Source organism: Rattus norvegicus, chromosome 15 (assembly GCF_021556685.1).
Source record: "Rattus norvegicus strain SHRSP/BbbUtx chromosome 15, alternate assembly SHRSP_T2T, whole genome shotgun sequence".
Classification (NCBI taxonomy): Eukaryota; Metazoa; Chordata; class Mammalia; order Rodentia; family Muridae; genus Rattus; species Rattus norvegicus.
The window spans coordinates 29,625,628-29,653,150 of record NC_141548.1 but is presented as its reverse complement, the minus strand read 5'-3'; the positions used below and the strand labels follow the sequence as shown (position 1 = coordinate 29,653,150).

The following is a 27,523-nucleotide window of genomic DNA, read 5'->3' as shown; positions in this document are numbered from 1 at the left end:
GGGATTTCCGTCAAGGTCCACTGTCCCACATGGATAGATAGTTTTGGTTATTTGTTGTTGTTTTAATTTATTTATTTTTTCCATTTTTTAAAAATTGAGCATTTCTTATTTACATTTCAAATGCTATTCCCGTTCCCAGTTTCCTGTCCATCAGCCCCCTAACCCTTCCTACTCCCCTTCTATAAGGTTTTTCCCTTTCCATTCATCCCCTATAATGGCCCCCCAAAACTCTCCTACACTGAGGGTCCAACCTTGGCAGGACCAAGGGCTTCTCCTTCCATTGGTGCTCCAACAAGGCCATCCTTTGTTACATATGGAGTTGGAGTCCAGGGTCAGTCCATGTATAGTCTTTGGGTAGTGGTTTAGTCCCTGGAAGCTCTGGTTGGTTGGCATTGTTGTTCTTATGGGGTTGCAAGTCCCTTCAGCTCTTTCAGTCCTTCTTGTAATTCCTCCAACAGGGGTCCCATCCTCAGTTCAGTGTTTTGCTGCTAGCATTCACCTCTGTATTTGACATGTTCTGGCTGTGTCTCTCAGGAGAGATCTATATCCGGTTCCTGTCAGCATGCACTTCTTAGCTTCATCCATCTTATTTAGTTTTGGTGGCTGTATATACACATGGGCTAAGTGTGGGGCAGGCTCTGAATGGCTGTTCCTTCAGTCTCTGCTCTAAACTTTGCCTCCCTATCCCCTTCTTTGTGATTTGACTAAAGTACATTAGAGACATAAATTTTCCAAATAAACATGGCATACCTCGTGGGTGATGACCACGGACCTGCACATTCTCTGAGAAGGACCCTGTGAGGATTTAAGGAAGGCAGCACCCATCTGTGGCCACAGAAAGAAATCTCTGAAAAAGCGGGTACTGATCTCATCTCCTGTACCTCGACCCACTAACAACCAAATATTTAATCCCTAACAATTCCTTGTCTAGCCAGTGTGAGACACAGTGGAACAGAGTGCAGTACATTTGGCTATGAGGTACTGTACTGCAATGACAGTGATGGATGATGGTGATGATGGTGATGGTGGTGGTGGTGGTGGTGGTGGTGATGGCGGCTGCCGCCACCAGTGCACAGAAGAACATGTGGATCTATCTATGTGGGTGAGCAGAATGAGAAACAGAGAAAGCCCTGTCATGTAACTCCCCAGGCCTGAAGTTCTCAGCCACTGCACAGTGGCAAGAATGGGGAAACCTATGGCCTGCAGCAGGTGAGTGGACTGGAAAGGCAGACATGAGCATTCCTGGTGTAGGCTCTGTGTCTTATGATTGCTTACACTGTCCCTGCCTTCTCATTCATTATAAAGAAAGTCAAAACTAAGAGATTATCAGAGATAGGACAAATACCATGGTCTTCTCATTTCATTAAAACAAAAAACAAAAAACAAAAAACAAAAAACAAAAAAACAAAAACCTAAGAGATACCCAGAGTAATACATAAGGTCACTTGGTATAAGATCTTCAGATAAATTGTGCTTCTGTTTGCTTTTTGTTCATTATTTATTCACTTTACATTCCAATCGCAGCCTGCCTTCCATTCCTTTCCTCACACAGCGCCCCCCACTCCCCAACCCTTCTCTGAGAAGGGGGAGATCCCCTCCCTGGGTACCAACCTACCCTGGCACCTCAAGTCACTGTAGGACTAGGTATATTCTCTCCCATTGAGGACAGACATGGCAGCCCAGCTAAGAAAACAGGATCCACAGACAGGCAAGAGTCAGGGTAAGCCCAAGCTCCAGTTCTTGGAGGAGTTGCACGAAGACCAAGCTATGTATCTGCTATGTACATGCAGGGGACCTAGGTCCAGCCCAGCCCATTTATCCTCTCTGGTTGGTGGTTCAGTCTCTGAGGTCCAGGTTAATTGATTCTGTTCGTCTTCTTGTGGAGTATCTATCCCTCTAGGTTCCTCAATCCTTCCCCCAACTCTTATACAAGATTTACAGAGCTCTATCTAATATTTAGCTGTGGGTTTCTGCACATGTTTTGGTCAGCTGCAGTATAAAACCTTTCAGAAGACAGTTATGCTGGTGTCATGCCTGCAAGCATAGCAGAGTCATTCACAGTGTCAGGGATTGGCTCCTGCCCATGGGATGGGTCTCAAGTTGGGCCACTTGTTGGTCACTCTCTCAGTCTCTGCTCCATCTTTGTCCCTGCACTTCTTGTAGGCAGGACAAATTTGGGGTTGAAAGATTTCTGAGTGTGTTGGTGTCCTTATCTCTCCACTGGGATACATGGCATGGCTACAGGAGGTGGCCACTTCAGGATCCATATTCCCCACTACTAGGAGTCTCAGCTTGAGTCATCTCATAGCCTCCCTGCACCCTTCTTTAAATCATGTCTCTGGCACCCACTAGAGATGCCCCCACACTGATTTCTGGGGGTGAGGGGGTCAGGTGTAGAGAAATCCTGGGAGATATAGCTGAGAGCATGTTTCTGTTCAATGCTAAATTATATATGTGTGCATGTGTATGTGAATGTGCTCATGGTGTGTGGGTACAAGTGCGTGGTGACATGTACTAGCCCATGTATATGCATGTGCATGCCTATGGGTATACATAGAAACTAGAGAAAACCCTTGGATGTTCTTCCTCATGTTCTGAAGAGATTCTCTCTCTCTCTTTCTCTCTCTCTCTCCCCCCTCTCTGTGTGTGTGCGTGTTTATGTGCACATATGTGGATGCCAGAAGTCAATCTTTGATGTCCTTAGTATGAAGCTATCTGCCTTGTTTATTGGAGACAGGCCCTCTCACTGATACCTGGAGCTCATGGTTAGCTTAGGCTGGCTGGATAGCAGGCTATAGAGATCTATCTGTCTGTCCTCACCTCCCTGCACAGCCACCATGCCCTGCGTTTTTGAGCATGCTAGAAATCATGCTCAAGTGCTCATGACTCCATGGTGCCTACCTACTTCCTTTTCAGAGCCAGCAGCAGCTAGAAAATTCTCCCTTCCTTTTCCTTTTATCCTGAGTGTTCATCCTCCTCTCCTGTATGCACAGCAATAAAATGTCATCTTCTACCATTGTTTCAAATAGAGGAAGAAGAAATTAAAATTTCATATTGGAGCCAGTGAGCACTAATGTCCACTATGACTCTTGCCTCTGTTGTCTTGCAGGACATGGCGATATTAGGATAAGATAATCTATGTTTAGTATTGCTGTAGTAAAATCATGGAAGGTAGGGAGGAAACAATGCATACTAACAAAAGATGCAGAAGGACTCATACTACAAATTCTCAAACTAGATTTGAAGAATTTAAGATGGCAACAAAAATAGAATAGTACATTATAATAGTACATTTATAACTGCGAAGAATTCTTTGAAAAAATACCAATGAGCTCCAATTCCTTATTCTCCTGTTTTATTTTTAATGGTTGCTAGAACTGACAAAATAATGACAGATCTCTAAGCCTTTCTGTTTTTGATAAATTTCTATATCAACTAAAATGCATCAAATTCTTTCCTAAATGGGAGTACTTAAATATCGTGACAAATTCTGATCGGTGTATATAGCACCAAAAGAAGAATTTATAGGAAAATTGACATAAAAGGTAGGAGTGAAGGTAGCCTTCAGGACAGAAGCTGAAGACCACACCTTCCACTTCCTGTGTAGACAAACACAAAATGACAAATGAAAGCTTCGGTCTTTCCTCACGAGCACAACCAGATGCTTAGCGCAGTCATTGTCCAAGCAATGGCCACTCAGGAAATGGTTCTCATGGAAAAATGACAGTAGCCTCCATTCTAAAGAATTATGATTGAGCATTATATAATTTTGAAAATATGCAAAGAGCTTCTTAGACGAAGTCAGACAGTGGATATTTTAACTGGAAATGAGCCGTGCAAAGGCAGCTGGGACTGCGCGACACCCCTATTCTCCTCTCCAAGTCCAAAAAGATGCTTCAGAGAGCACAAGGAGAGACCTTGTGTCTGAGCACCCACAGCCATGGGTGTTTGTGTTCAGCTCCCCCTACAGACTCAGACACTGTGTGCTCAGAGCACAGAAGTACACAGCCGAGTCGCTCCAGTGCACAGAGGCTTTCCGCAGGTGGAAGGAAGAGTCACTCTTGTTGAATTCAGCCTTAAAGTCATTCAATCCTTGAACCATGGGGTTTCCTGAATAGTACTTGAGGAGCAGCAGCAGCCCCTGCTGTGGGTACTGGACATACCAGAACAGGGAAGGTGCCCCAGGTGTGGAATACTTGCATCTCAGCTGCAGAGAGGCTTCTTCAGAGACAGTGACATGAGCGTCAGGTTGAGTCACTGACTGAGCTTGGGCAACTCCTGGAAGGGAATATTAGGTCAGTAAGTGCAGTGCAGACTTTATTGAGGACAGTCAGAATGCAGGGATACAGAGACCACAAGGATGCTGTACTCACTCAGGAGAAAGTTTATCCCCAGCACTGGGAGGAGCGCCACGAGCATGGCTGAGCCTTGGGAAGGCTGCGGCTCTGTTGTGGAGGAACTCTGAAACAGACCAACTGGAAAGTACCAGAGGAAACAAGAGCTTGAAAGCAGGAAGAGTCTGCTGGAGAAGTCTCCCACACAGATAAAAACCGATGCTGCAAACAGGAACCTGAAACAAGTTTCGAATACCCGATTCTTGTCACTTTCCTTTGCTAAATTCTCAGCCAGCTGCAAGAAGGATGAGGTGAGCAGGTGGAGATCTACAAAGGAAGAAGGAACAGTAGTGAGTGCAGCAGCGCTCTCTGGCGGCCACATGAGGAACCAAGTGTCTTGAGAGTCCACAGCCTGCTGCCTCCTGCTATGTTCCTATTTCATAGACAAAGCAAAACTCTCACAAAGTACATTGTGTCTTTTCTAATTTAAGATATTAGTTCTAGTATTTGGTGAAAATGAATGGGTTGTTAATATTCCCTATGAAACCAGATTATGAAGTGTACCTCAGATTTTGTGTGCAGTTTTTTCAGTCTGAGTGTGAATGACGACCACAGCCATGGTGACAATGCATTATGGCACAGGTATTTTACGAAGTTAGATTGCCTCTGCTTTCTATGACAAGCTGGGACTCCAGATGAGAAGGTTTTCTTGCTAGAGTTAGCGGAATTACAACCTAGAGACCTCCATGGCTGTTGAAAGACTGTCCCCAGGAAAGAAACTTGTGATTAAAACCTGAGCTTTTTCTGGGCCAGTGGAGCACATTGACTGAGTCACAGCAGCCTCTTTCCTTCCAGGAACAAGAAGGAAGAGGGTCTGCTCTCATCTGTTCCTCCCTGTGGGGATTGTCTCCCAGGGAAGAGTTACCTATGCCAGCAACATGCCAGCAATGTGTGAATGTTTAGCCTATGAATGAGGCTGTGGAAGCTCTGTGTGTGTGTGTGTGTGTGTGTGTGTGTGTGTGTGTGTGTGTGTGTGTGTGTGTGTGTGTTTCTTTCAAATTTCCCCATAACTTTAAGAGCAACAGTAGAAAAAAGAATAAACTCAAATCCACAAGTGTTACAACAAAGACAATCATCTAGGAAGTCAGATAGACAAATACTTCCAGAAGTCTGGTCAGAAAGAAAGAGACACAACACAAAGAGACCAGCAACTCATGCTGGTTTTCAGTTTACTGTGGCAATTTACAGAGCCCAGCATGTGTAAAATCCAAGGACGCCATATTGCCTAGAGCAACCCGGCTTCCTTGTCAGTGATATAATACAGCAGGATTCTTTACTTGTCTACATTGACAGAATTCAACTCCCATAGTTGAAGAACATCAGAAAAATCACTTGAATTACTAACCTCATATTCTTGTTTAAGAATGTTAATACGTCAGCTAGGAGATGTCTCAGTGCTTAAAAGCACACAAATAGGAAGCCCTGAGGTCAGATTTCCAGAGCTCGTGTATGACTGGGCATGGCAGCATATGTCCACAAACCCGTTTCTTCTAGAGCAGCACTTCTAAATCTGTGGGTCAAGACCATTAGGTGGATGGATCAAAGGGCTCTTTCACAGGAGTCCCCTAAGATTATCAGAAGTTTCAGATATTTACGTCACAATTAAGAACAGCAGCAAAACTGCAGTTATACAGTAACAATGAAAATGATTTTATGGTTGAGGGTCATCACACATAGGAACTGTATTAAAGTGTGGTAACATTGGGAAAATTGAGAACCACTGATCCAAAGCAAGATGGGAGGTAAAGACAGAATATACTCCCAGGAAGCACTTGGGAGCAGGTAACCTAGAGTGCTGAAGACGAGACCCTGTCTCAAACAAGGTAGAATGTGAAAATATGTAAATATATTACATTTTTTAAAATTTATAATATTGTAATATATGATATCCTCGGGTTGTCCTCTGACCAACATACATGCACCAAGGCACATGAATGCCTCAGTTACAGAGATGAGCATACATAAACACTACACTCAAACATCTCACACACACAACTACACACACACCATACACAGTACTGACACTTATTGAATATATGCCATACACATACATACTCATCACAAACATCACATAGACAGAAACACATCACATGCACACACAAATATTAACATACATATCACACACAACATAGACACCCACACACACAGTGCCACAAGCACACAGAAACAATCTATGTGATAAATATATATTATATATCATTTTTTTAAAGATTTATTTATTATGTATACAGCATTGCACCTGCATGTACACGTGCAGGCCAGAAGAGGGCACCAGATCTCATTATAGATGGTTGTGAGCCACTATGTGGTTGCTGGGAATTGAACTCAGGACCTCTGGATGAGCAGACAGTGCTCTTAACCTCTGAGCCACCTCTCCAGCCCATTATATATCATTTTAACTTTAAAAGTTTGATGCCTATTTATAATATCCAGTGTCTCTTTAAAAGTACAGTTTTTTGTATTTTAATATTATGTTATTTAATTTATTTTATTCATTATTCTTTTTATTTCCATATCAAATGTTATTCCCTTTCCCAGGTTATCCTCTGGCAACCACCTACCCCATCCACCCTCCCCCTGCTTCTTTGACAGTGTTCCCTATCTACTCTCTCCCTCCTCCCCGCCCTGGTATTCCCCTACACTGGGGCATCCAGTAGTCACAGGAACAAGGTCCTCTCCTCTCATTGATACCCAACAAGGCCACCCTCTACTACATATGCAGCTGGAGCCATGGGTACCTCCATGCGTACACTTTTGTTGGTGGTTTATTCCCTGTGAGCTCTGTGGTGTCTGATTGGTTGATTGATTCAAAAGTGCAGTTTTTAATTGTTGTCTTGTATAAAAATTTTATCATTTATTACATATATAATGTTATTATATAATGTGATATATTTACATTATAATGTCATTACTTATAATATTATAATATATGATATAAAATAACATTATATAATATTACTACATTGTTATACATAATATAATGTGTTTAAATTATAATATGTAATGTATACATATATATAAACACACACATATAATTTTTATAGGAGCACACAATTGAAAATTGGATATTGAAAGAGACATTTTAAATAAGGTTGAACTTTTAAAGTTATACTATATTTTAATTGCAGTATTAGCATTACATCTTTGGGAACAAACAAGAAATGGAAGGTTATGGATTTACTACTGGTGTTTATGTGGTGAGAAGTAAAGGGATAAACTTGTACTAGTTTTTGTCAACTCGACACAAGCAATAGTCATCTAGAAAGAAGGAACCGATACTGGATAAAATGCATTTCCACTGGCATGTAAGCGAATCTATGGAGCATTTCCTTGGTTAATGATCAAAGTGAAAGTACCAACCTCACTGTGGGTAATGGGACTCCCATTCTTGTAGTTCTGTGTTGTTTCAAAATAAGAATTCTCCTGAAACATGAGGACCAACGAGGATCAACTCAGTTAGCAGCTTCCCTCCATGGTTCTATTTCAGTTCCTGACTGTGGGTTCTTCCTTGACTTCCTGCCTTGGCTTCCGATGATGATGGTCTGTAACCTGTGAGCCAAATTAACACTTCACTCTCCAATATGGTTTTGGTCGGATTTTATTTCAGCAATAGAAAGAAAACTAGGACAGTATGTAAACCTCACTGTTTAAAGACAGACTTCCAAGAAGGACAGAAGCTTTGGTGTAGTGAGCAGGCTGTGAGAGCCCCAGGCAGGAGGTGGTGAGTGTCCCAGTCCAGATGACAGGATCAAAATGAACAGGGTCTTAAGAGGCTTGGAGGGGAGAGCTTTGATTTCACTTTCAAGCTGTCTACTCTTAATGTTTTTCGGTTTGTTATAGCTTTGTATTGTGAATATTCTATTGAATGAGCATTCATACACTGTATTATTCAGCCATTCAAGTGTAGTCTATGATTATTGTTTTACACACAGAACTATCTCAACATCATCAAATAAATTTTAACAAAGTTCCTCACCACAAAAATCAACTTTATACCTAGGAATAGTTACTCCTGGCTTTTTCCCTCTAATTCTCCCACTGATAAAATCTTGTTAATAGGTTAATAGCTATTACATATGTGGTCTGTTGCAGTTGGTTACTATCATGTGCTTTTTTGTATTTCACACTTCATTTCTTAGCAGAGGTCAATATGTCATTTTTTCCCATCGGTGTGACATTGCTTTCCATGGGTTGGCTACATATTTTCCAGTCATCTACTGGCAGCCACTGGGTTATTCCCACTTTGTGAAGTTATGGGTACACAGATATGAGCACTTGTATACTACTTCTTATGTAATACACACTCTCACTTCTCTTTAGTACATTACTAGGAAATTAATTACTATTTTCCAAAGCAGCTTCAATATTTTTCCTTCCCATGAACAATGCATGCTTACTTAAATTCTCCAGACTTTAGACAAAACTTGTTATATTGTCTCTATTTTATATTTTCAGTTTTACTGGGAGTGGTATTGTCTTATGGTTTTATTGCTGTGAAAAGGCAGTATGAACAAGACAACTGTTTCAATAAAAACATTTAATTGGGGCTAGCTTACAGTTAATGGACATTACAGATAATAGACAGGTATAGCCCATTATCATCATGGTGGGAAGCCTGGTAATGCTCAGTCATGGTGGTGAAGGAGCTGAAAGTTCTGCCTCTTGATCCTCAGGCAACGAAAACAGGCTGGATGCACTTAGGACCTCAGAGCCCTACCTCCACAGTGCCATACTACCACTAACAAGACAACACTTCCTCATATAAAGCTATACCTACTAATAGTGCCACTCCATATTCAAACACAGGAATCTATGTGGATGGGTGTACCTATTCAAACCACCACCTGTACAGTATACTTTGTAATTTTGTCCTTCTCTAAAAATGCATTGTTCAACGTTCTTCTGTGTGTTTATCAAGCATTTCCATAAAATAATTAGTAGACCATCTATTTATCTTTTTGCTCATTTTTAAAACTAAGTTACTTCTCTGTGTATTACTAAGGTAAGGAGAGGCTTATGAATTGTGGTTTGAAGTGTGCTATCAGACAAAGGAATTGTAAGTACTTTGTTCCCATTGTGGGGCCATTTTCATGTTATCATTAATGTACTTTGAACCATAAAGATCATTTTATCTGTTCTCATTTTTCCTTCCCATTCCAGTAAAATACTTAAGACTTGCCTAGACCATTCACAAGAATCTACAACATTTTTGTTAACATATGGTTTATAGCTTTGCTATTTTGTTTTTAATCTAGGATCCATTCAGACTTAGATTTTATGTATTGAATAAAATAGAGGTGTCATCATACTTAAATAGAGGTGTCATCATACTTTTTCACACAGGAACATCGAAATTTGTTCCCCAATTCTCAACCTCATGTAGAAAAAAGAAACAGGATAGCTTAAACTTACCTGCAAAATGAAAAAAGCACAAACTTCTGGAGATATCACTATCCCTGGCTTCCAGCTCTACTGCACAGCAATAGTAATACAAACTGCTTGGTTTGGGTTTGTAAACAGACAGGCTGATCAGTGGAGTCAAATAGAACACGCAAAAACATACCCACACACATATGAACACTTGATTTTTTGAAAAAGAAGCCAGATTCATGCAGTGGAAAGCTAGAGCATCTTCAACAAATAGTGCTGATCTAACTGGATGTCCTCATGTAGAAGAGTGCAAATAATTCCTATTTATCACCCTGCACAAATCTCAAATCCCAGTTGATCAAAGACCACAACATAAAACCAGATAAACTAAATCTAATAGAACAGAAAGTAGAGAGTAGCCTTAAACTTTTTGGTAAAGAGACAACTTCCTGAACACATCACCAATAACTCAGGCACTAAGATCAACAACTAAAAACTGGGACCTCATAAATCTGAAAATCTTCAGTAAGTCAAAGGACTTCTTCAATAGAACAAAATGACACTCTACATATTGGGAAAATATCTTCACCTCCCCAGCATCTGACAAAGGATTAATATCTAAAGTATATAAGGAACTCAAGAAGGTAGACCCCAACACAAATGACCCAATTTAAAAATAAGGCACAGAGCTAAACAGAACAGAGAAATCTCCTACAAATCAAAGTGACCTTGACATCCCACCTTCACCCATCAGAATGGCTAAGATCACTGAGGATGTGGAACAAGGGGAACACTCCTCCAGTGCTGCTGGGAGTGGAAACTTGTCACACCACTCTGTAAATCAATTTAACAGTTTCTCAGAAAACTGGAAATAGTTCTATCTCAAGATCCAGCTGTACAACTCCTGGGCATAAACCCAAAAGATTCATTACCATCCTACAAGGACACTTGCTCAACTATGTTCAAGCAGATTTATTTGTAATATCCAGAAGCTGGAAACGACCTAGATTTCCCTCAACTGAGGAATACATAAAGAAAATGTGGTTCGTTTAAACAGTAGAATACTACTCAGCTATTAAAACCAAGGACATCAAAAAATTTGGAGGCAAATGGATGGAACTAAAAAATATCTTGCTGTGTGAGGTTACGCAGACCATTTTTGGAAATGCATGGTATGTACTCATTTTACATGGAGAGTAGCCATAAATTTCAGGGAAACCATATCATAATCCACAGACCCAAGGAGTCCAAATAACAAGGAGGATCCAAGGGAGGCTGATTGAGTCTTTCTCAGAAGAGGAAATAAAATATATATTGAAGGTGAATGAAAAGAAGGAACGGAGGGAAAAGAGCAGGAAATGGGAAATCATGTGTGGAAAAAGAGAACGGAAATCAGTGTTGGGCAGAGGTGGTGAGTGGAGAGTGGTCAGGGGGTTTTTCTAGGATGTGCCAGAGACCTGCACGGGGGAGGGGAGCAAGGGGTCTGTATGTGCAACTCTAGTTGAGACTCCTAGTAGTGGGCGTATGGATCCTAAAATGGCCACTTCTTGTGCCCAGGCAGGACTACTAATGGGGGATAAAGACAGTAACCCACCCACAAAAACTTTGACCCAAAATTGTCCTGCCTACAAGATGTTCAGGGACAAAGATAGAATAGAGACAAAGGGAGGAACCAAACAGTGACTTGCCCCCAAATTGAGACCCATCCCATGGATAAGAACCAATCTCTGACACTACTAATGATGCTCTGTTATGCCTGCTGACAGGATCCTAGTATACTGTCCTCTGAGAGGCTCCAACTATCACAAACAAATACAGAGACCCACAGCCAAACATCAGATGGAACTCATGGAGTCATGTGGAAAAGTTAGGGGACAGACTGGTAGACCCAGAAAACACAAGGTCTCTCCAAAAAAAAATACAATACAAAACAAAACAAAACAAAACAACAACAGAAAAACAGAGTCAACTAACCTGAACCCTTGCGGGCTCTCAGAGACTGAGGCACCAATCAAAGGGCACACATGGTTGGCCCTAGGCCCCCTGCACATAGGTAGCAGAAGTGCATCATCATGCAGGTCTGTCAACAACTGGAGTGGCAGCTCTCCCTGAATTTGATGCCTACTGTGGATCCTGTTCCCAAAACTTGTCTGTCTTGTCTGGCCTCAGTAGGAGAGGATACACCTAGGAGGAGGAGGAGAAGGAGCCAACATAGGGCATCATATGTAATGTTTGTCTAAAATAATATATGCTATATGTAAATGAAATACATATCACACACATATCAAGTTCTGATACTTGAAAAAATTGCTTTCTATTTTAATGATTTTCTATAGTGTCCATTAATATCCTAGTGAACATACTAAGTACCATTATTAAAAGATAAGAACCTTTGTATAATGAGTATTCTCCACCAGTTGCACTGAGATGTCTTTAGAGTGGGGGCAATCTAAATGACACCTGTCAATCAACTCTAGAGTCTTGACATCTAATTAGTTATTCTCACTAAGACATCATTCACGATGCTCTAGCACTCATTGTATGTTTTAGAAACAGGGTTTTAAGATGTTTTAGAACATCTGTTTCCTAAGCATAAAATACAGGAAACTCCTGGTCTCAGCAGAGGAAAATGCATCTGTCTCTGGACCTGGTCCCAGGTTTATGTACAGACAGGACGTGCCTGAGGAGCACTGTGCTCTGACTGCACAGAAGTATGTGGCAGAGTCCCCAAGATGTGCAGCTGTGATGTTCAGCGAGAGCTGTTTGTCTTTCTTGTTCAGTAGGACAATGAATCCTTGTCCTTCTTTTACTTCTGTACTTGAGAAAATCTCCATAAGCAACTGGAGACCTGCTCCGGGCTCGTGCTTGTACCAGTAGAAATAAGAGGAAAAGCTGTCTGTGTAGGTGCAGACGATAGCGGCACTGTCTCCCTCCCGGACACTCAGGTGAGACGGGCGCTGCTCCACCTGCTCTCCTCTGCTCACACCTGTGCAAAAGGAAAGAGCAGGAGACCATGAGGCTGTCATTCTCCAGACATTGCTTTCCTTCCTCCAGTGATTTCAGAAAATCTGGAAAAGGCCAGTCTGCTCCACAGACTGATAACGAACACTGACAAACACCTTTTTCCCCCAAAGCTCTCACTCACAGTTCAGCTGCAGCCAGAAGCACAGGAACAAAGATCCAGTCAGTGTCTTCATTGCTCTCCCTCTGGACTGTGGCCTTCAGTCAGACAGGATGCTTCTGTGATCAGCTCTGTGTCAAAGCATTGAGGCTTCTTCATCTGTCTGTGCAGAGGGCTGCTGATTGCAGGCTGCTCTTAGGACAGGCAAGCAGAGAGTCTCTTTGTGAGTTTGCAGTCACGGAGATGCTCTGCCCCCTTGTGGATAGCTCCTTTCTGCTGCACCAGCTGCTCCAGTCCCCTTTATGATATTACTTTTCTTCATTTAATTTTTGATTTTATTCAAAATTTGTCTTATAGTTATAGAATGCAGAGCTGAGAACTGATTGAATGTTATCTACCTATAGCACACAGTTTAATATATTTCTATGATCTTAGAATAAATATTTCTGAGACATTCCTGACAGCTTCATGATCATACAGAATAGTTAATGCTAAGTAGAATTAGAAGACATTGAGACAGATACTCCATTAATGGATCTCACTGCTCTCCTGCCAGCCCAACCAGGATACAATGCCTGTTCAGACACTAGCCACCCCAAGATGTACAAATATGGAATTTCTGGAACCAGTGATAACCTACACAGTGAAAAGATTTTAACACTGATAGCAATCAAACAAGACAAGTACACAGAAAATGGACACCCATAAAGTGAATGCAATGCTTTTGAGCAACTGACCCTCGAAAACACAAAGAGAGAGAGAGAAGAGACAGAGAGAGAGAGAGAGAGAGAGAAGAAGGAGGAGGAGGAGGAGGAGGAAGAGGAGGAAGAGGAGGAGGAGGAGGAGGAGGAGGAGGAGGAGGAGGAGGGAAGAGAAAGGCAGACAGTTTACACAGTAAACCATATTCCTGTCTATATAACTGCTTTTAAAGTACCTAAAATGTTTCCATATTTTGTGATTTATTTTTCATTTTACTCTAAGAATTTTGAAGTTTTTCCCTGTTTGTTTTCAATGAATCATTGACTCTTTTCCCATCTCCATGTAATTGTTCAGTTTTTCTTGCTACTGACTTTTGATACTATTACACAACAATCTTATGAGAAACAAGCATTCGTTTTAATTCTTTTGTATTTGTTAAGGATTAAATTATTGCCAGTAGTGTGATCTGTTTTAGAAAATGTTCCATGTGCTATTGGGAGGAACGTGTACTCTGCAGCTTTAGGTGAAGTGTTCTGTGGATGTCTGTTAGATCCATGTTGTCTTTTAATTCTGATATTTCTTTCCTCATTATTAGTTAGCATGTTCTATGTAAAGATGAATGGGGCTCTGATGGTGTGATGGTGAGCATAGTTACCTTCCAAAGACATGTGCATATTTTATCCATCAAATGTTAACCACCAAGTTCATTCTCTCTCTCTCTTCCTCTCTCTCTCTCTCAATATAACTTTTAGGTTAAAAGGTTTACAGAAGATTTAAGTTTTAAAAGAAAGGTTTATAATTATAAACCTTTCATTAGAATAGTAGAGAAAACCTCTTCTGGTGAGACCCACTTATACCACCTGGGAACTAAGCTTCATGATTGTCCATGGGCACATGAACCAGACCCACCAACAGCTTCCAGGAATCCCTTAAATTTTGCTCCAGAAATTTATCATACTCAGCTTCCTACAACAAGAAAGAAACATGGATTCCTATGCTTAGGTGCCTACCTCACCCAGAAACTTAGTAAACAAGAAACACAATCCATGGGCTTCCTCCAGAAAAGGATTTGTTTCCCCTGCTTAGCTGTACACATCGTAGAAATTATCCTCCAGTCCCTGGCCAGCCTGCTGCACTAGATCCATCTAAAACGTCGAGGAACTTCGTTCCAGGAGCCCAGGCCACACACAGTAACAAGTAGGCTACCTGACTGCTCCAGCTCAGGATAACACATACTATTCTGGAACATCCTATGCCAGACCCATGTAGGAAAATTACTCACACTTAATCTTTTCCTGTACATTAAACGTGCCTCTACTAAGAAGAAAGGCAGATTGAACAGGATCATGGGATGGGGGAGTAGTAAAGGAAGGAAAAGAAGAAGGAAGAACCATAACCAACAATGTACTCTAGATGTGAAATTCCAATACATAAACAAGTGTAAAACCAAGATATAGGTCTACTCCACACATCACTAATCCCATACACATTGCCTGGAAGAAATTCCAGACAAAGAATTCAAAAGAGTGATTATAAGTGTGCTTAAACAACTGAACACAGACACAAATACAGTAAAAACAAAACAAAACAAATCCAAAACAAAGCAAACAAATGAAAGAAATGAATGAAATAAGGGAGTTATCCAAGTCATGAAAACACAGTTTAACAACATAATACAATTGCTGAAGAAAACCAAACTGAAATGTTGCAGAAAATTAAACCATCAATGAAATGAGACTTTGGTGAAAATTCTTACCAATAGAATAGATCACATAGAATATTGAACCCAAGCACTGGAGAATATGCATACATCTCAATGTCCCATGAAAATGTTTACAGATTGACCGTGTATTATGACAGAAAGCAAGTCTCAACAAATGTAGGACATTGTAATAAAATCTTGTATTATATCTCATAGCAGTGCAATAAAGATGGCTGATAAAAGCAGTGGAAACTGCAGCAAGAGCACAAGCCATGGAGACTAAATACCACACTAGTGACTGGCAATGGAGCCAAGATGGGAAATTTTAAACCCCTAGAATTCAAAGAAAATGAAAACACAACATAACAATATCTATGGGGCACACTGAGGCATTTATAAGAAGGAAGTTTATTTATTTGTTCTATTTTGAGACAGTCTCTCTATTTCTAATCCTGGTTGTCCTGGAATTCACTATGTAGTTGTGAGTTCTCATCAGGTTGGCCTCAAAGTCACAAACATCCACCTGCCACTACCTCCTGGGTGCTGGGGTTGAAGGCATGCTTACCACACCCAGCAAAGGAGATGGACCTACATCAAAACAAATTGAGAAATATCCAGTTTGTAGCTAAGTATATACTGAAAAGCCTTAGAAAGTTCTTAGAAATGACACTCCTAAAATAATAAATAGAAAGAAATAATCAAATCAGGGATGAATTTAATTAAAAGCAAGAAATGTAATTTATTTATTAAACCCAGGCTTGGTCTTTAAAAAGACTATTATGCTTTTACCCAAATTAACCCAAAGAAAGTGATAAAGTCAAAATTAATCAAAAGAAAGTGATAAAGTCAACATTAATAAAGTTATAGATGAAAAGAATACACTATAACAGACACAAAAGAAATTCATAAAATCAGAAGAATGTACTACAAACATTTATGTTTAAGTCTTTTTAGAAAATCTAAAGAGAACAGATCAATTTCCTAAGACTTACCAAAGTTAAATCAAAATGAAGTAAAAACATTGAACAAGACATTTTACAATCTACAAGATGAAAGCTGTAATTAAAATCCCCTATCCAGGAAGGGAAAAGACACATGCTGTTAATCCTAGCAGTAGGAAGGCAGAGACAGTTGAATAACTCTGAGTTACAAGCCAGCCTTGTCTACATAGCATGTTCCAGGACAGTGAGTGCTACAACACAGAAAGACTTTGTCAAAACAAAACACAACAAAAACTAAACCAAACAAACAAAATCCTTTCTCCATCTAGAAAAAGACAAAGGCCAGATGAATTCAGCACAGAGTTCTATTAGACCTTCAGAGAACTGACACTGTATTCCTCAAATTATTCCATAAATCCACAAGAAAGGGATATTTCTAAATTCTTTTAATGAATGCAGTATTACCCTGATACCAAGTCCAGTACAAAAAGTTAACAAAAAGAAAAAAATTTGACAAATTTTCATAATGCACATACAAGCAAAAACTCTCAATAAAGGACTTTCAAATCAAACTTAAGAACTCTTCAAAAAAGAACACATCAACCGTGATAGACAGGCTTTCTCCTACAAACTATAATTAGATCCTTATGTGTCACTCTGAACAAAGCTCAATTCCAAGTGTATCAAGAGCCTCAGCATAAGACCTGACATCCTGAACTATTAGAAGGGAAAGTAGGGAATTTGCTTCAACTTAAAGGCACTTTCTAAACAGGGCTCCAGTGGCACAGGCACCAAGACTGTCAATCAATGATCAGGACTCTGTGAAACTGGAACCTTCTATACCGCACAGAAGACCATCATGTGAGTGAAGAGGCAGCCTAGGGAATGGAAACACCTTTCTCAGATGCACACTGCTGAAGACAAGTACGAAATAGCAAGACAGAAACAACCTAATAAAAATGGGATTTGAAATAAAGATAGTTTTTAAAGGAAGAAATACAAATATAAATTTTTTTATATATCAAAATCATTACCCACCAGGGAAAAGAAAATTAAAGCTAATTTTTTTGTTTTTTTTTCTTGGATATTTTATGTATTTACATTTCAAATGTTATCTCCTTCCCTCCCCCTCCCATACTTCCTCCTCCTCCCCCTGCTTCTATGAGGATGTTCCCACTCTGACCCACCCACTTCAACCTCAACACCCTGGCATTCCCCTAAATTGGGGAAACAAGACTTCACAGAACCAAGGGCTTTTCCCCCTATTGATGCTGGACAATGCCATTCTCTGCTACATATGTGGCTGGAGCCATGGGTCTTTCTATGTGAACTCATTCATTGGGGTTTAGTCCCTGGGAGCTCTGGTGGGGTCTAGTTGGTTTATATTGTTGTTCTTCCTATGGGGTTGCAAACCCTTTCAGCTCCTTTAGTATTTTCTCTAACTCCTCCACTGGGGTCCCCATTCTCTGTCCAGTGGTTAGCTGCAAGCATCCTCATCTGTTTCAGTAAGGCTCTGGCAGAGTCTCTCAGGAGACATCCATATCAGGCTCTTGTCAGCAAATACTTCTTGGCATCAGCAATAGTGACTTAGTTTGGTGGCTGCATATGGGATGTATCCCCAGGTGGGGCAGTCTCTGGATGACCTTTTCTTCAGTCCCTACTCCACTCTTTGTCCCTGTATTTCCTCCTGTGAGTATTTTGCTCTCTGTTCTAAGAAGGACTGAAGTATCCACATTTTGGCCTTCCATCTTCTTGAGCTTCATATGATCTGTGTAATTTTTTCTTAGGTGTTCCAAGCTTTTGGGCTAATAATCCACTTATCAGTGAGTGCGTACCATGTGTGCTCTTTTGTACTGGGTTACCTCACTCAGGATGCTATTTAAATTAAAACTATTTTAAGGTTTAGTTTTATTCCAGTCAGAATGGCAAAGAGAAAAATGACAGATGATGATGTGGAGACAGGGGGATTCTTAATCACTCTTGGTAGTGTAAACTAGTGTCGCCACTATGGGAACTATGTGGGTGTTACTCAGAAAAGTAAAAATAGACCAACCTTATGATCCAGCTATACCACTTCAGGGCAGATTCTCAAAGGACACTATATCCTTACTACAAAGAGACTTGATTATCCGTGTTCATTGCTACACTGGTTGCAATAACTAGGACATGGAAACAGAATAACAGTCCATTAGCGATTGAATGGATAATTGGCTGTGACACATGCACAAGATGTATACAATCAAGCCATCCAAAATTACCACATAGATGGGGGATAGGCTCATGGAGTTTCACCCCAAGGAACAAGCTATTAATGGCCAGTAACTGCTAGAGAAGGAGAGTCAGTATTCTTCAGTCATGTTGCCATGGACATCTACCGATGATCCAGTACCTGGTTCCACATTCATCCACATACCGAACTTCTAAGTAGACTCAGTAGCTCTAAACAAAGATAGGACTTGAGGTTCATGGGAAGGGTATTATAAGTTGAATAGAAGTGTGTTTAGAAATTGGGGAATGAGGATTGAATTTGATTAAACAAAAGTTATATATTATGAAATTCTCAAGTAACAACTAAAAAGATAGGCAAGATAAAAATAAAGTAGGAGAATCATTAACTAAACAAACTAATGTTAATGATACACCTCAAGGTCCTAGAGAAAGAAAGAAGCAAAACCTCAAAACAGAAGAAGTAATAAAACAGAAGTAATTATAATGCAGAACATGAAATGGAAGGTATAGGACAAAAAATTAAAAATAAAACAAAAATAGTTTGTTAAAGGAAAAGATTGAAAATCTTTTATTATCCCTATTAACAAAGGGATGCACTAACACAAATTCATAAAGCTATAGGTAAAATGGGTGGTTTGAGTTATAAATAAATCCTGTGGGCTGTTAAGGTTGTTTATTTTTAAACTATACTCTAAGAAGTTGAAAATATAAAATTAGATGAAAATATAAAAGTTGATAAATTCCTGGATATATATGTGAATTGCCAAGTTTACTTCAGGAAGACCTAAACCACATAAATAGATCCATAGCAGGCAGTGAGAGTGAAGCAACCAGAGCCTCCACACAGAGATATGGTCAGGACAGGACACCGAATGCCAGATTCTCCCAGACCTTTAATGAACTATATCCATGCTTTTCAACATGTTCCATTTGTAGAAACTGAAGAAAATATATGAAAATATCCTGTGATATCTGCTTTACCTGCTACAAAACTCAAGTCACACACACACGCATGCACGCACGCACACACACACACACACACACACACACACACACACACACACACACCAGTGGAATTGGACTTGAGAACTTAGAAGTAAAACAGCACAATTCTAGCACATGCAGTAGTGAAAAGACACTTTCTTTAATAAATGGTGCTGGTGAAAAATAGATTATGTAAAAGAATGAAATGATGGCTGTCACCCTGTGCAAAATTAAGTAAACATTAACCAAATTTAAGACAAGATCTTCAAACACTAATTACTGAAAAGATAAGACAAGGGAAATCACATTAAGAATATACCAGGTTTTTTTTTTTGTTTTTTATTTTGTTTTGTTTTTTTTTTTTTTGTTTTTTTTTCACTATGGTTGTATCATATGTACATTCTGGTTTTTGGTAGAATTGCAAGTTTTACAAGATTAATTCACGTAAACCTTAAACAAAATTTCAAAGCCATTTCATGGACAAAGAGAGAAAAACCATCTACAAAATTTGTATGGAGGTACAAAAGACCAAAGAGAGCTAAAGCGATCACAAACAACAAAGATGGTGAGGGAGTTACAGATTTCAAATGTACTATAGAACCAAACAATTAAAATGGCAGGATGAAGACATATAGACATAATTTCACTGGGGATCCAAGATTAAAGGAGTCAATGGTGAACAGCAGGGAGAGGCCTTTAATGAGGGTGCAGCCTCAGCAGAATGAGACTCTGACATGTTGAAGACATTAGGACTTGGCTGTGGGACAGTCAGTCATCAGGGACAGTGGCAGCTGTAGGGTGGGCACACCTTGAGCCTATGAAAGAAGCCACATGTGCTGTGCATGGCAAACCTGTTGAAGTGGAGATAGCCAAGCCCCTTGGAGCTCAGAAAATCATGAGTGAGTTCCAGATACCAAACAATGAACATTCATGTTGGTGGGCTTATCTTTAATCTGATTGTAGCTGTTCCCTGGTTTTAATTTGTTCTTATTGTGCAAGAATCCATCCTTAAGATATTAAGTTGGATTTTAACAGCGTTTAAAAGGTCTCTGAAGATGTGAATTGTTTAAAGACTGTGAACATTTTAAAGTCATACTCTGTTATATATTGTAACAGTAACATGAAATCCTAGGAATCACCAAGAAAGGAAAGGTTATGACAGTACTGGTATGTTTACGTCAAATACACAAGTGTTCCACTGTGGCATTTATATTAGGCAACTCAATACAATCTACAGTCATTTGGGAAGAAAAAATTCTTTAACTGAGCAATCTCTTCACTCAGAATGGTGTCTAACCATATCTGTGTAGTGTTATCTTGATTAATAATGTCTGTGAGCAGGCCCAGTCCACTACAGATAACCTCCTAGGACAGGTGGTCCTGTCTTCTCTAAGAAAGCTGAGTGGGCCAGAAAACCAGACAGCCAGAAAGCAAAATTTTTCTTTTATCTCTGCTTCAGTTCTGGCCTCCTGCCTTGAGTTTCTGCCTTAGATTCCTTCTAGGGCAGGCTATAATTGGCAAGGTGGAATAATCCCTTGTTGATGTTATTTTTATCACAGCAACAGAGACACAAGCTAGGACAAAATGTTTATGTTTATACCCCTAGGCTGCCAGTGGTGTCAAAAAGCTTCTTTTAGCATTGGGCACCATTCAATGCAGAAATCAAAGAACGAAAAATAAACAACTGAGAGTGTTCAACCCTAACTGGGACATTTTTATTAGCCTCTCTGATAAAGGCTCACGGAACATTCAAGAAAAGGAGGTAGAACAAATATCAAAGCTAGGTGGTGGTGGCACGCACTTATAATTCCAGAACTTAAGTCAGGTTAATCTCTGAGTTTGAGGCCAACTTGATCTACAAAGCAAGTTCCAAAACAGCTGGGGCAACAGAGAAAAACCCTGTCTCAAAATATTTTGAAAAAATAGATAGATTAGGTAAATAGACAGACAGACAGGGAGGCGGGGAAGTAGATATACAGACAAAGATCTGAGAGCCTGAAGATAGGAAGGATTGCTGGGGATTGCTGTTTTCCCAGCATGACATGGCTGTCATAGTTATGAATTCCTAGCATATGTGATTTCTGACATGACCTCTCCTTACATGAGACTAAGCCAGCCAAATATGCCAGATGAATAGGGAAGTGCTCCGTGGGCCTCACTCCATGCAAAGGACTATTGTCAGCTGATAACTTCTGGAGAATGACAAATAACTATTCTTTGAAGATGTAGGCATTTGTAGGTTTCCCATGCACACACCAATATAAATATTGACCAGACTTAGTGGAATTGGTATCTGTTGCTATGACCACAACAAACAAACAAAGCAACAACTTGGGAAAGAAAAAAGCTTTATCTTAGCTTATAATTCCAGATGATAGTCTATCCCTGAGAGAAGTCAGTGCAGAAACTTGAAGGCAGCCCTGCCTGCTATTTTATCCCGTATTACCTCTGGCCACTTTACAGCCAAAAGGATAGAGCTTTTACTCTATCAAAGATGCTGTTTACTATCTGGCCTGCAGGTCACCTTGTACACAGAGATTTCTTAGACAATGTAGGACCATCTGGCTAGGATGATCTGGCCCATAATGGGCTGGACCTCCCAGCAGTTATTAACAACCAAGACAATTTCCAAAGACAACTCTATGAAGGTCCCCATTCAAATAGGACAAATATTCACAATTCATCAAAATAGAAAGAATAAGGTGATAAAAGCTGCAAACAGAGGTAGAATCAGTTTCCTCCAGCAACAAACTCCCACATAGGTTTTCAAATCCTGTCTCATGAGGCCTAAACACATGTACACATGAACAATACCAAATGGATTCAGTAGGTTGCATGAACTATACATGTATATGTATATGTATATGATGTATATATGATGCATATGTATATGATGTATCTGTACATGAGGTATATATATGTGTATGTGTAAATATGTATGTATACATATATATGGAGAAAAAGGGAGAGACAAATGCCGACTGGGAACATTTGGAGGAAGATCACAATAGCAGGAGTAGGGATGGTACAAGGGATGGTGCTGAGGTAAATATGAGCAAACGATGATATATTTGGATGAAAATGTCATAAAAACACATTATTGGGCACATTGACTAAAATAATTGAGATTCTCGTAGTGACTGTAATTTCTTCCCCTGTGAGAACTCTAACAAGCATTTCATTGCAAAGGAATGCAGCTAAGCACAGATGTGTCATTCATTAAGACAGCATACTCATACAAGAGCACAGGAAAGCCAAACTGTGATGGGCATTTTGTGGAACTTGACAAGTATTCATTTACTCATATACACAATTTCAGTTTCTGTAATTGACTTTTTACACTTTTTGACATGGGTTACTAAGGATTGGCAGCCATCATAGTGAATTTTGCAATAGATATTACCAATAATCATATGTAGGAATGAGGAAACCAAGCACAAAATTCATAAAGCAGTCTGCTCAAGTCCCCTCAGCTACTAAGTGGATGGTTCAGAACTTGAACCCAGGCCCTATTCTCCTGAACATCGCTATGCTGTCCCAGGACGGGAGATTCAACAACTTTGGCATGTCTGCTAAGTACTAAACAAGAAAGCACATGGAAACCACACAGCACAGAAGCGTCCCTACTTCAAAAGCTTAACTGGATTTGCTTACCATGTACTCCATACAGACTAACAGGCATGCTCTGAAGTTCCAGTGTCTCTCATAAGACAAACTCATAGAGTCTTCTGAGGTCTGTTTGACAGTGCATCCTAACGACAGCTTTCATGGCTTCTCACAGATATCTGTGATCAGTCTCCTGCCCTACTGCCAAGGGGGAAACTGTTCATTAAGTTGGAAGGGTAGATGCACGATAGAAGGCAACAAGAACTCACTAGGATACACTACCTACAGCAGCTTCTTCTCCATCAGTGCATTGTTCCTAGATCTCAGGATATTTCTGTAGTATGAAGAAGGTCAAAATATAGGCATGAATTTCACTTAGCAAAGAAAAATGCCCCACCTTGGACAACAAGGCAAGCCCCATACCTTAAGTAGTCTTCTGCTAACCAGTGCAGAACATAGATGATCGTACTTGGCACTACTACATGAATCAGCATTGTATCTGACAGCTGTAGATAAAATATAACCTTCTTCCTGGATCCTCCCCTGCCAAGATTGTCAAAAACTTCTAACTGCAAATCAGCAACGATAGCTACTGCTACCACGAGGTGTTCTTCCAATTTAATTCAAGAGCACTAGAGGTCAGCCAGGAGCTCAGCTCAAATATCAAATACTTCAGTTAGACCTCTGGTGGTAGATTTGGTCAAAAACATTGTTTTCTTTGTCAGAACAAACACTGTGTGATATTTTTTTGGATATTTTTTATTTACATTTCAAATGTTATCTCCTTTCTCCCACCCAGCCACCCAACACTTCCCACCTCCCCTCCCTGCTCTGATATTCCCCTACACTGGAGGGGTCCAGCCTTGGCAGGACCAAGGGCTCCTACCTTTGGTGCCCAACAAGGCCATCCTTTGAATTTGCAGAGGAGACATGGGTCTGTCCATGTGTACTCTTTGGATGGTGACTTAGTCCCTGGGGGCTCTGGTGGTTGGTATTGTTGTTCTGGGGTTGCAAGCCCCTTCAGCTCCTTCAATCCTTTTTTTCTAACTCCTCCAATGGGGACCCCATTCTCAGTTCAATGATTGACTGTGAACATTCGCCTCTGTACTTGTCAGGCTCTCTCAGAGACTCTCAGGAGACAGCTATATCAGGCTACTGTCAGCATGCACTTCTTGGCACCAGCAATATTGTCTGGGTTTGGTGGCTATATGTACATGGACTGGATTCCCAGGTGGGGCAGTCTCTGGATGGCCTTTTCTTCAGCCTTTACTCCAAACTTTGCCTCCATATCTCTTCCTATGAATATGTTTGTTCCCCATAAGGATAGAAGTATCCTCACTTTGGTCATCCTTCTTCTTGAACTTCATGTGTTCTGTGGATTGTATTTTGGGTAATCCAAACTTTTGGGCTAATATCTACTTACCAGTAAGTGCATACCGTGTGTGTGTGTGTGTGTGTGTGTTTCTTTTTTTTGTGATTGGGTTACCTCACTCAGGATATTTTCTAGTTCCATCCATTTGCCTATGAATTTCATGGTCATTGTTTTTGATAGCTGAGTAGTACTCCATTGTCTAGATGTACCACATTGTCTGCATCCATTCCTCTGTTGAAGGGCATCTAGGTTGCTTCCAGCTTCTGGCTATTATAAATAAGGCTGCTGTGAACATAGTGAAACATCTGTACTTGTTATATGTTGGAGCATCTTTTGGGAATATGCCCAGGAATGGTATAGCTGAGTCCTTAGGTAGTACTGTGTCAAATTTTCTGGGATAACAAATCACTGAGAAGCACCCAAAGAAATGTTCAACATTCTTAGTTGTCAGGGAAATGCAAATCAAAACAACCCTGAGATTCTACCTCACCCCAGTCAAAATGGCTAAGATAAAAATCTCAGGTGACAACAGATGCTGGCAATGATGTAGAGAAAGAGGAACACTTCTCCATTTCTGGTGGGATTTCAAGCTGGTAAAACCACTCTGGAAATCAATCTGGACGTTCCTCAGAAAATTGGGAATACTACCACCTGAGGACCCAGCTATACAATTCCTGAGGAATCTTTAAAAAGGACAACTACAAGCAAATTCATAGGATATTACACTTATTTATTCATTAAAACGTTCTTTAAATTTGTGTCCCTTGTTGACTTATCAGGTTTTTATTTCTTAGAGTAAAGAATATAAATTTTACATCTGTTAAGATTCTGTCGCTTGCATTCAGTGAGTTCTCTGAGTGCACATTGGTTTCCCTTCTCTGCCTGGTATTCTCCTGCCAAATTCAGAGAGGTGGACTTGCAGAATCTTTTGCTCTGAAGTTTCTTTGTTGGTTTTTAATTTAGGAAGACTTGCTAAAGTCACAGTGAAACATTGAAGTCTAAGATCATTACTGATTAGGGACACATGTGACATTTTCTGAAAATTAGAGTTTATTTTGTTGAACTGGGAGCCATGCTCCGTGTACTCACATGCACAAGACTTACCCTCTGTGATTATGCAGTGGCTCTCCTCAGCTCTCTGACTAGCTGTGGCCTGAAGTCTCCTTTGTCAAATATGAGACGTGCAGTGCCATGTTTACAGCTTTCAATTACTTCCTATGCTGATCTCTATGGTTTGACTTTCAGTGTTTGATGTTCTTAGCTATGGGAGGTGTTTCCTGGAGACACAGATAGTATTCTTTGTTAATGCCCCACAGGTAGCCTATTGTTTTTAATTTGTGAATTAAAGTTATTTATCTCTTTTATTATGTACAGTTTATGCAAATTACCTAGAAACAGGGGCTGGAACATACACTCACTAATTAAAAGCAGCCACTACTTTTGCAGAGGACTTAGATTCAGTGCCTGACATCCACATGGTAAATCCTTTCCTTCGATAACTCCAATTTCCATTATCAAATATCCCCTTCTGGCCTCCATGAGCACCAGACTTCACCCAGTGAGTATATACCGTAGATACATGCTGACAAAAAGGTTACACACATGATATAAAAATAATCTTTAAAAACATATCTGGAAACACATTTCTCAGAGTTTCCTTCTCCATGTTGCTGTGTTTTGGGGGTGGACATGGAAAAGACAACTGTAGAAGACTTAAGAAACAGGTGTAATATATTTAGTTATTTTTATATAGCCCTGCAGATTCAGGCCCCATAAATATTTGATGTCCATTAGATTCCAGCTCACTTTACCATTAACTCTCTACTCCTCACTTCTACAGCTTTTTTTTATTCAGGTCGAGTCTGTGTATATCACGTTGGCAAATGGCATGACTTCTTCTGATGCTCCCCCAAACCAGAGGGACTGAGGAGGTGAGGGAGATTTATCCTTCTAGATTCCATTGGCTTTCTGGGTCTCACTGAATTCGCACAAATCTCAGGACAGCCAGGTGCTATGCTCATGTACGGTGCTCCCCAACTGCTGGTTAAGCTGACCTTCAGTACCTCAGGCTCAGTACTAGATACAAAGATAAAGATTGGTGGGGTAACCCAGTCACCACCAGTATTTCATTGAGAGAAATCCTTATAGTCTATCTTTGACTACTACATTCATGCTGGACCTCCTTCTCTGAGTGCAACTTTCTTCATGAAATTATGTTCTTTGCTATTCCAGATGCCTCCTCTGAGATATGTGCTGTTAACAAATTAAAGAGAAACTTCAAATTATTGCAGTGCAAGACTCCCAAGTGCAGAAAATATTACATATATTCTTAGTGGTCTATTTTTAACTCTGTTTTAAGACAATGTAGTATAGAAAGCCGCTCACCATAGTTCTTTCTAAATTGCATGGTCTGAGGTTTTACTTAGAAACACAGTTCTGATGCAGACCACAGATGGGGCATCCACAGTTGAAATCTTCTTGTTCAGCATGTGCAGGTGTGCGTCTCAGCTGGACTCCCTCCCTCAGAGGGGCTCTGTTTAAGGAGCCCCAGTTTTTGTTCAGCTTGTGCTGTCACTTTGAACACTGTGTCAATTCTTTGAGAGCACAGAAATACTTCCCCGAATCCTCTGGCTGAGAGGCTGAAATGACAAGGCTGATGGACTTGAGTGATTTTTGGAAGACTACAGAATAGCGGCCACTCCTCTTTTCTGCAGTAGAAGAAGAAATTTGGTGAATAAGGAAAACCATCTCTCTACTAAGAAGCTGCTTGTACCAAAAAAGATAATATGTGACATAACTTGTCTCATATGAACAGTCCAGGGTGATGTCTTCCCCCTCCTGCCTGCTTGCTGTTGACTGGACCTGAGTCACTTTCTGGGCCACATTACATCCTGCAAAACAATCAGAAGAATGAATTAAAAGCTTATCCTGTGGCAGTGTAAACCAAATCTTGTTAGAATTGGGAACCTTAGGACCCAAAGAGAAAGCTAACTGAATACACATTGTGCTGGCTTCCCTCTAATCCCTCTTGTCCCTCCTGTCTATAGGAACTGTCATATTCTTGGGGCAATGCTTCCTGTTGGATACCCTTAGTTATACATGATG

The 27,523-nt window shown here is 40.3% G+C and overlaps 2 gene segments (V, D, J or C); both read right to left on the bottom strand.

Annotated features, from left to right (window-relative positions):
• LOC148000932 (T cell receptor alpha variable 22-like) overlaps nucleotides 1-27,523 on the bottom strand; it is a 322,393-nt gene that overhangs the window by 267,236 nt on the left and 27,634 nt on the right.
• LOC134481963 (uncharacterized) lies at nucleotides 90-13,054 on the bottom strand. The segment is given in 6 exon segments: nucleotides 90-4,278; nucleotides 4,374-4,661; nucleotides 7,751-7,943; nucleotides 11,739-11,948; nucleotides 12,445-12,750; nucleotides 12,910-13,054. Coding segments are annotated over 3 exon segments (678 nt in total).